Source organism: Tachysurus fulvidraco, chromosome 21 (assembly GCF_022655615.1).
Source record: "Tachysurus fulvidraco isolate hzauxx_2018 chromosome 21, HZAU_PFXX_2.0, whole genome shotgun sequence".
Lineage (NCBI taxonomy): Eukaryota > Metazoa > Chordata > Actinopteri > Siluriformes > Bagridae > Tachysurus > Tachysurus fulvidraco.
Window position 1 is genome coordinate 11,709,537 of NC_062538.1, and position 10,594 is coordinate 11,720,130.

Here is a 10,594-nt window from a genome sequence, read left to right on the forward strand (position 1 = left end):
AGCCACTCTGCCAAAGCCCAGATAAGTGGAGGGCTGCATTGATGGTTGTCCTTGAAGAACTTTGTCCCACCTTCACACAGGATCTCTGGGAGCTCAGTCAGCATGACTATGGGGTTCTTGGTCACCTCACTTATTAAGATTCATCTCCTTGATTGCTTAGTTTAGCTGGGCAACCAGCTCTTGGAAGAGTCCTGGTTGAGCCATTTGAGAATAATGGAGGCCACTGTGCCCTTGGGACTCTTTAGTGCAGCAGATTTGGTTGCTATGATGTGCATTGTCAGCTGTGAGGCCTTGCTGTGAAATCTTGTACAATCAGTTTGATTTAAGCATTAGTTAGGACAGACACTCATGTTGGGTGAGAAGGTGTTTAATGGGCTTACGCCACTCGACTTCTTCCACTCCAAGCTTGACAAAACAAGTCTTTATAGACCCCAGTTTGTGCAAAGGGTCCTTTTAGTACCAGCAAAGGAAATTGTAATGCTAACGCATAAAAAGACATTCTATACAAAGATTTAAAATTTCTGTGATGGACAGTTGTCTTCATACTTTTAGCAGTATAATGTATGTGACCCCGCCAACCCCTGTAAGTAATTGGATAAACTATTCAGAAATTATATTGTCATCCAAATCACTGGATTAGTCCATTGTGGACCAAAATGATTTATAGTCGATGGCTGGTTTAAGTATAGAATCCATACACTCCAGGCCACACATTCCAGGTTCCTCATATTGTGTAGGTTTCGTTTGTGTGTGTAAAGCATTGAATGATGAGGCTACTGTACATCCTGCACTGATTGTGTGTTTATTTCAACTCACATGTTCTTCAGTGTTTACTAACCTCTGCAAATAAAAAAACTATTTTCATATACTTCCATTTTTTTAGTAAAATGAATAACAAAGAAAACAGAAGTATATACATATTCTGATTTCAAATCAAGGAACAATTTCACAATGTTATGTTATATAAATATATGTAAATATATGATTCAGTAAATATATGATTCAGTATTATGTTACTTCACATTGTGCTGTATATGTGAAATACTTCATGCCACATTGGCTACATTATGTTAGGTAAAACAACCATTCAGATCTTCCTCCTCTTCAGACGGGGCTCAGAGAAGGTGCGCAGGCTCTGCTGCTCCAGTTCTTTAACTCTCTGACGCAAAGCCTCAACCTCTTTATTTTTCTCTTCTTGCAGGAACTGCAGCTTCTGAAGACCAACAGGATTGTGTGCAATCAGTGACAGTAAAATGGCCAATAATAACATTTAACATAACACTTAATGAATGTTAAGGATGTTGATCCGTATAAAATCTAACTCTGCCTGCTTAGATAAAAGTCATGTCAAATTCAAATTTTATTTGTCACATACACATACAGAGTACAGCATGCAGTGAAATGCTTAGGTTTTCACATATCCCAAATTATTATGAGCCTGGGGTCAGAGCACAGGGTCAGCCATAGTGCAGCACTTCTGGGGCAGGTGAGGTGAGGGCCTTGCTCAAGGACCCAACGTTGATGTCTCAGCAGCTTGTGGGCTTGAACCCCGACCTTCTGATCAGTAACCCAAAGCCTTAACCACTGAACCATCACATCCTCACGTCAATTTATGTCTAAATAAATTGCAAATACTTATAGGTAATTAAAACCAAATACATTTTCTATCATATTAAAATTAAAAGAGATTAAAAGTTAGCATAATAATAATAAGAAGAAGAAGCATAAATAGATTTGGAAAGAAATGTGGAAATAATTTGTAAACAATTTTGCAAACTATATTGATTTCCATCACTTCAATAATATGGGCAATAATATGAGGATTTCTGACATAAAATCCTGGTCAGTTTTTTTTATACAGAATCTTTATGAAGAGGATAAAATGTTTGTGCATTGAAAATGTACCTTTCACATAAATAATCATATTTAGGAGTGGTTATTGATGTGTTATTGTGTTACTGATTTGTTTTGGTTCAGCTCACTTTGACAAAATTTTTATACTAATGCAATTAAAATGTCACTTTCACACCTAATACTGGAATGGACCAAATTAGTTTTTAGTACACCATATTCAAAAACCATACAATATGTACAAACTTAAGTAATTAACTACTGTATATGTAATTCTACCCAATAGATTTAAATATCAAAGGTACATCTATATACATTGTTTTCTCTTGTCCAGTAATGGTGTTGCACATTTCTTATCACAGAAAAGACAGCTTACTCTTTTAAAGATGTTTTGAGGAATGAGCCCAGATGCTGGTGGCTGCAGCTGGCTCTTCATAGACAAACTCTGAGTTCTTGCAAGCTTAGCGCTGAACTACAGATAAAAAGGAAACCAGTATTATTTGCATTCAAAAGCTCATTTAAGTGAGCTTACATTTACAATTACACTTCCAGTGTGATCTGGTTGTCTTTATGCTAATTAAGGAATAAATAGCACAATAGGGAAACAATCAGTTATAGGGTGGTGTGATGATTCACCAGCCAAGAACTTTTTTCCTGTAACAGCACATCACATTTATACATATAATTTTTTTTTACAGATTTTCATTGTTAAACAAAAATATCTAACCAAATTTTGCCACACTGCAACTGTATTTTTCATCTCTGCTGAGTGTAAAAAGTAGTGTGGTGAATTTGCGAGTTGACACATACCTTAACTATTGACTTTTTACACAAATCCATACTAAACAAATTAATAACTACAATGTTATTCAGTTACTCGGGTCCATTTCCCCCACTTTTAAACCTATAAGGAATAAAGCTGGATCCAGGGGTTATAAAGTTACATTAAGTATGAATGTAATGTGTCCATTTCCTTTCCCACTGAAACGTGAACGTGCAATGGTTAAAGCCTAAACTAATTTAAGGAAAGGGTATCAGCATTTTATCCACTTCTTCAGCTAGAAAGTAAGCTTCACTTGGGATGCATGGTTTGCTAAATCAAATAAACCTAAATGTTACAGATGGCACAGAGATGTGTAATTATCAGAGGACTCTATTCACAAAGGAATAATACTAAACTGTGCGATTAAAAGAGACTTGGACATGGAGCTGTAACTCAACACCATGGCACATGTAAAGCAGAAAGCTCAGATTAATAATACCTCCATTTGCAGCTTTATAATTTCACTTTGCTTTGCTTTCTCCTGGTCCTTTATCTTCAGTCTCATGGCTTCTATCACCTTCTCCTTTTTGTCCAGAACTGCTTTCATTTCAGCATCTTTAGCCTCCACTTATAAAAGAACACAGCATGCAACATCAATGATCAACCTACTCGAAGACAAAAATACAAACATAATACATTTAAACAGATAATAATAATCATTGTACAAGAAAACACATACTATGTAGTCTGTTAGTTTGTTTATTTTTAAGTGTTAAGAGTTGATGGTGATATAGTCAGCATGTGTTTGCTCTCACGTTTTCTCTTTGTATCTGCAGCACAGTCCTCCAACTCCCTCTGGTGTTGCTCTTGCAAAGATCTCATCTCACTCTGTAGCCTCTGAACACAAGCTCTTCTCTCCTGAATGTACAATTAGGCACGTTTTCATATTTCATTAAACTTTTAATACAAACTGGAATGTTCTTCCAGGTAAACATTCTAAAAATAAAAATCACAAAATTTGAAAGGTAAATATTCCTTTTTTTAACACTTTTCACCCTCCTGTCTTCTCTTGAGAGAGGTGGTTGTTGTATCGAATGTAATTCCTGTAAAGCAACCTTCATTTCTTTCAAATAAATAAAAAGAACAGTTGACTAACACTGTCTCAAAGCAGCTTTATAGAAACATAGAAACAGAATAAAAATTAATTTAAAATTGTGCTACTACTTATCCCCAACATCTATCCTAATGAGCAAGCCTGAGGCAATGGTGGCAAAGAAAAACTCCCTGAGATGATACTGTATGAGGAAGAAACCTTGAGAGAAACCAGACTCAGAAGGGAACCCATCCTCATTTGGGTGACACTGAACAGTAAACAATGTAAATAATGTTTGTAGATCGAAAAGTCTAAAGAGAATGAAAATTGAATGACAACAAATGAACAATAATATTTTTATCTTTTATTATAGTTAAGAACTGTGAAAATTTTTTTTAAACTTTTTAAAGTTTATTATAACTGTGAAAACATTATTTTCTCAACTATTACTGTTTTTCTTTTATTATTACCTCCACTTGTTCTTCATTTTGCTTCTTCAAATTAAAGGTGACATTTTTCAGCTTCTCATTTTCACCTAAAACAAAAAAGGACCTCAACCAAAACCCACTGCAATCTGATTTTCTGTCCAATTTAATGACAAAAATAAAGCCTACCTCGAAGGTTACACTGTTGTTCTAAGTTGTGCTGAAGACATTTAATGCTCCCCAACAATCCAGCTTTCTCTACAGATGCAGGTTTAATTATATAATTATCACAGTCAAATGCAGGATTTGCATTAATGGTTGTTATATTATCTGCCACTAGAGGGAAACAAAGTCTATCACAAGGCAACTATTACACTTAATGCAGTTACAAAGAAATATTATTGGCATAAATAAAAGATTTAAATCAGATTTTCAGCTGTGTAATATACAGGATATTTTAATACCCTATCCACTGATTTCCTGTATGCATTTGTTACAACCTAGAGTAAACCTATGCACTCACTGTCCACTTTAATAGAAATAGAAATTGCATGTTCTTGCAAAGGCAGCACAGCACAAAACTATCAAAATGGTGAAAAGAGTAATCTGTTTGACTTTAAAAATCTCAATGTTGTTGTTGCAGGATGGTCTGGTTTGAGTGTACTGATACTGCTGATCTGATCGGAATTTCACACACAACCAGGACCGTAATTTCCAGAGAAGAGGGAAGGAAAGTAACCACCAATAAATATAACTGCCAATTACAACTGAGACTCTGGAGGCTTTGAAGATAAAAGGAAGTGCTGCAAAGCAACGTTTTGCATTGTTGGTTAGAGTGCAAGAGTAAAAATAAAGTAAAATAATATAATACCTCATATAATAATCAAGATTCAAGGTTGTTCACAGTGGATACGATGCTTCCTTATTTCAACATACAGCCCAGTTCTACTTTAGATTACTTCTGCTGTCAGGTTTCTAAACATTCTGAAGTAGCATGAAGCTTTGACACAACTCATCTGAATTACTCACTTCCCTATGTTTCCAAACATAAAATTCTATTTTACTTAGTTTCCAACTTTTTTCCACTTGCACTGTTGTTAAGTGAACATCTGAAGGAGGGGACATCAGAAGAGGGAAATGAACACTTGATCAAGATAAAGATGATGTAAGAAATAAAATACTGAAGAAAACAATATAGAAAAGACAAGACATTTAATTTGCATAGTGACAAAGTGGCGTGACATACAGCTAAGTGTGGTGACCCATACTCAGAATTCGTTCTCTGCATTTAACCCATCCAAAGTGCACACACTGCAGTGAACACACACCCAGAGCAGTGGGCAGCCATTTATGCTGCAGCGCCCAGGGAGCAGTTGGGGGGGTTCGGTGCCTTGCTCAAAGGCACCTCAGTCGTGGTATTGCCGGCCCAAAATAGAGAATCCCACAACATTTCAAAAGCTTGCTTAACATAATAGTTAGGCTAATATTTAACTTCAAGTTCTTCTTAAAGGTGTTGATACAGAGGTTTTTGCCTGGCTTATATGTAACCACTTGCTTAATGCCTGTAAATCCTAATCCCAAATTTAGAGTACATAGTAGAGCTCACTGTGTTCTACATTCAGCAAAAAAAGACGTTTCCCTGGCTGCACTACAGTGCAGTGTATAAAGCCACTTACACTACTAAGTGGCTTTATACTTTTATTATGCACATGTCCTGTCAAAGAAAACTTCTTTGTGAGTACTGGCTTCAAGAACTGGAAAAAGGCAGTGGAGAAGTTTACTGCCCATGTGCACCCAGATGGTACAGCCAGTGTCTGGCAGATACTTTGGCAAACAGACCGTTTAGAAAGAAACAGCCCTTAATATTTATATGTGCTTTGTGGAGAACATTGTGTGAACCTAGTTACACAAAAGGCATGTAGGCTACTCTTGACTGTGTACATCAGATGGAAAATCTGTGTAGCCTGTCTTGAAAATATAAAGAAAAAATTAACCAGATTGCTGCAGCAGATTATGGCATCTCAAACACTTTAGATACCAAACAATAACATCTGTTCTTTAAGCAGTTTGGTTGTGTGCTCACTTCCTTAGACAAAACCTCAAACAACGATGCTCCCAACACATCCACCTAAAGTTCCTTCACAAAAGGTTTCTCAATGTCAGGAACGTACTGAGCTTTGTGTTGGCAGGAGCTGTACTGTAACTGGAGAGTATCTGAATACTTCTCTCTAAAGAAAAACACAAACTCAAAGCTCTGGCATGTTTCTTACATTCAGTCTTTTTGAAAGAGAAAAAAAGGAAGATTGGAGTCTTTTGGAGTCTTCTGGAGCAGGCAACTGTGGTTGTGAGTTTTCAATACATATAGTCCATGAAAGTTCCAGGACTGAGATAACAACATAAATGTTTAGGTGGAGAAGAAAGCAAACGCAAGCCAAAAACAACAATAGAGCACTACACAGTATAGTTTTATCAGGTTCAGAGGCACAGCTCATAAACGTCTTCAGCAAGAAGCTCCAGTAACCCTAAAGAAACTGGAGTGCACTTTGCACGCTGGACAAATTTATACAGCGTGTATTTTAGTATCCTGAGCTTGGAGTTCAAATACCTACCAGATTGGACACAGTGTGGATACAGCACAAATTCTTAATTTCTTGTCAGTAGAAGTCTGTGTCTCATGTTGTTCCTCGTTGTACCATTCTCTGAAGCAGAAAGTAGCTTTAGTGCCCTTAGAAAGCTGAAAACATGGTTACGCACATGTATGTTACTAAATAGTCAGACATGTGACAGTTTGGGGGGGGGGGGGGTTCGTTCTTTAATGCTTTAAATCTCTCATGTCTATAGTTTTAATACCATATATTTAAGACAATTGTTAGGGTTGTTTGTTATTGTTGTGTACATATTTTGTATTTGTTTGTATTGTTTTTGTACATATTTTGGAACTATTTAGTAACTTTATATATAAAAAGGGTTAACATGTTTATTTTTACATTCTCTCTTTTTTTATTTGTAATATTTTTTGACCCCTTAACAGATCTTGTATCAATTAAGTAACTTTAGATTTGATAAATAGGGGCAATTCTTTTAAAATAACTATTTACATCAACTAAAGCAAACTTGTTACTTGAGTAAAGCATGAACTGTAAGAATTGGGTTTATTCTTGTAATGTTTTGTTAAAAATACCTATTTACATCAACTAGGGTTTTGTGATTGGCTGTTATGTGGTGTGGGGCCAGGGTGGGCCAAGCCTCCGTGGAGCCGGGCCTGGACACAAGTAGACATTTAGTGCCATCAAATCATGTTCAATTAGTACAGAAAAAAAATCCCACAATAATTGATGTGTATAAGATTTGTTACAGTACAGAGTGCATTGGACTTTTTCCATGAATAAATTGTTTTAAATAAACAATCCCTTGATCACAATCAAGGATAGATAGATAGATAGATAGATAGATAGATAGATAGATAGATAGATAGATAGATAGATGCAAGTTATAAGTTAACTATATCCTTCCTATCCTATTTTATTACGACCTATAATACAATCATACCACAGTCACAGGGATCACAATGTGAACATTAACAAAAGCTCTTGACCTGTATTTGCATTGTTTTTCCTTGTGCTGCTGCCAATTGATTGGCTAAATAGACAGAATGCATGCACAGGTGTTCCTAATAAAGTGGACGGTAAGCGTCATAAAATTAAATTAACTAAATATTACCCCCTACTTACCTTCAATTAAATGTTTTTCCTTGCTATTTGACAATTTTAGAAGTCTATTGGCTTCATCCAATTTTATTTCATGGATGTTGTTCTTCCCCGTTAGCTCTGTTATTTTCTTATGAACACAAGCAGAACGGTTGCTTCAGGTAAATCAAACATGGCTAACTCATATAGCTAGCTTGCTAATGCTAATGCAAACGTTAATAATCTCTCAGGAAATAAAACATAATTTGCAATAATACTTGCTCCAGTAGGCTGAAATGTTGAATTAGTTTGTCGAGGTTGACAGCTGTTTTCTTCATTTTAACTTGCAAATTCACGAATAAATTGCAGATGGCCGATGAACTAAAATAATCACTGGGACCAGGTTAGGAATTGAGATCCAAAAATGTAACTATCTGAATCAATTCCCAAATTCTCGAATCGACTCGCATGACTATTTACTAGCGGAGGTCATTTTGAATCATCAACCGTGACTCAAATCATTTCATTCCGTTCATTGATTCAGTGACTCGTAATTTTGCGTGACTTACATATTTACACCAGTAGATTGTGCTATTGAGTACATTTTAAGATGTTACTGTCATTTTTTTCATTCAACACGTTTATTAAAAAAAAAATTAAAGGTTTTAGTATTATGCTTTATTACAATTTAACATAGATTTTCAAGAAAGGCGTTTGGAGATTAAATTAGAAATAAATAAAAATTTTAACATACTTATACTAAGAAGTTTTCTGTGCTACCATTTTTGCCAGCAGGTCATTTTTTTCCACATTCATGCATAGTGGATTATTTTACAATACGTATTTACCAATACCTCATAAAGCTTTTATTAGTGCTACACACTTTTCTAATGCAGGGTTCCTTCCTCTTTCTCTTCTTGTTGAAAAGGTAAAGGGTTTATCCTGGTGCCTACTTCTGTTTGAAATCTCGTTGCTTGGTGTGGTACACTGCTGCTGGGAATGGATCCCTGTGGACAGCCCGTGGTACCCATGGTACCGCCATGGATAAAACCACTTGGAGACTATTCACTTCATTAGTGAATATTTGAAGACTTTGGCAGGAACAACTAGTGTTAATTCTGTAATGAACACAGAAATTATTCTGAACTATTAGTTGCTCAGAAGTTGTACATTTCTACTTGAAAATATACAGCTGTAGAAAGGACATTATTTGCATTTATATTATTTACTGTAAGTGTCACCCAAATAAGTATGGGTTCCCTATGGGTCCCCTTCTGAGCCTGGTTCCTCCTAAGGTTTCAGGAGGTTTTTTTCTTACCACCCTTAACTCAGGCTTGCTCATTAGAGATAAATGTTAGGAATGTATTATTAAAATTTAGAATTTTTATTCCATGTTTCTATATTTCTGTAAAGCTGCTTTGCGACAATGTCTATTGTTAAAAATTGAATGTAAAAAGGGAATGAAAAACATAAGATTTCAGCCAAGCTGATGTCACTAATTATTAGAGAGTCAACATCTCTAGTTCAGACTCAAAGTAAGGGGGTATTTATTGAATTAAAATATACCAATATTCAAATGATTTGAGAATGATTCGTTTATTTAAAAGATTTGTTAAACACACTGATTCATTCATGAACAAAACACCAGTACAAAGAATTACAAAATAAATAGACATGTTAACTTTAATTGTTTATATACATACTGTACAGTACATACGTTTGTGCTCAAAAGTTTGCATACCCTGAAAGAAATTGTTAGACATTGCCATTTATTTGGAAATTATGAGTGATAATGCAAAATATTTTTTTCTTACTTAAGGATAGTCGTCACATTTGGTCATTCATTATCACAGTTGTTTGACTTCTTTTTAAAACCTAATGATAACTGAAATCACCTAAACAACCCTGATCAAAAGTTTAAATATTCTTGAATGTTTGGCCACATTATAAACACAAAGGTGGCTATTGTATAAATGGCTATTAAAGGGAAGTTTCCACACCTGTGACTCGTAATTATAATTAGTGTATTTGCATACATAATCGGTGAATTTCTCAGATCATGATTTGATGCACTGACTTGGCTAGATACTGCACCATGGGGAAGACAAAAGAATTGCCAATAGACCTGCATAATAAGGTAGTTGAACTTTAGCAGGAAAATGATATAAAAAGATATCTCAATACTTGAAAATGACAGTCAGTACTGTTTAAACTCTGATAAAGAGGTGGAAAATAAGAGGTTCTTTTAATACTAAGCCACAATCCGGTAGACCAAGAAAGATTTCACCCACTACTGCCAGGAGAATTGTTCGGAACACAAAAAACCTCACAACTTTGAGAGAAATACAGGCTGCTCATCAAAATAGTGTTGTTACAAGGAGCCCAATAAGGAGGTACAGTTCTTAAACACAAATAACCTGCATGGTTGAGTTACCAGGAAAAAGCTGTTACTGCACCTATGCCACAAAAAGGCCCTAGACAAGCCTTACAGAGTCATTTGGAGTGGTGAGACCAAAATAAAATTTTATAGTCACAACCATAAATGCTATGTTTGGAGAGAAGTCAACAAGGCGTATGGTGAAAAGTACACCATCCCCACTGTAAAGCATGGTGGTGGGTCTCTTATGTTGCGAAGTTGTGAGCTCCAGTGACACAGGGAAGTTAGTAAAAATTGATGGGAAGATGAGAATCATTTCTTATCAGAAAATACTGGCAGACAAGTTGCATTCTGCAGCACGAAATATATCCCGCACTTGGATATTCCAACATGACAATG

The 10,594-nt window shown here is 35.6% G+C and overlaps 1 protein-coding gene across 1 annotated transcript; it reads right to left on the minus strand.

The window, feature by feature from the left end:
• Positions 1–783: 783 nt before the first annotated feature.
• On the minus strand, positions 784–8,369 carry LOC113638553 (coiled-coil domain-containing protein 152). The gene is made up of 8 exons (XM_027139846.2): positions 8,097–8,369; positions 7,864–7,969; positions 4,322–4,390; positions 4,178–4,242; positions 3,430–3,532; positions 3,114–3,241; positions 2,228–2,323; positions 784–1,213 (listed from the first exon to the last, which is right to left on the minus strand). Exons 1-8 carry the CDS (start codon positions 8,154–8,156, stop codon positions 1,088–1,090), a joined length of 753 nt encoding a protein of 250 aa, XP_026995647.1. The 5' UTR covers positions 8,157–8,369; the 3' UTR covers positions 784–1,087.
• Between the last annotated feature and the right edge of the window lie 2,225 nt (positions 8,370–10,594).

What these genes read in the sequence shown, in the direction of transcription:
- LOC113638553 (XM_027139846.2), bottom strand. Translation starts at nt 8,156, where the DNA reads ATGAAGAAAACAGCTGTCAACCTCGACAAACTAATTCAACATTTCAGC. An exon ending in TTATAAAGCTGCAAATGGAG is followed by an intron (nt 2,324 to 3,113) that starts GTATTATTAATC and finishes TTTTATCTGTAG; the next exon opens with TTCAGCGCTAAGCTTGCAAG. An exon ending in CTCAAAACATCTTTAAAAGA is followed by an intron (nt 1,214 to 2,227) that starts GTAAGCTGTCTT and finishes GTTGGTCTTCAG; the next exon opens with AAGCTGCAGTTCCTGCAAGA.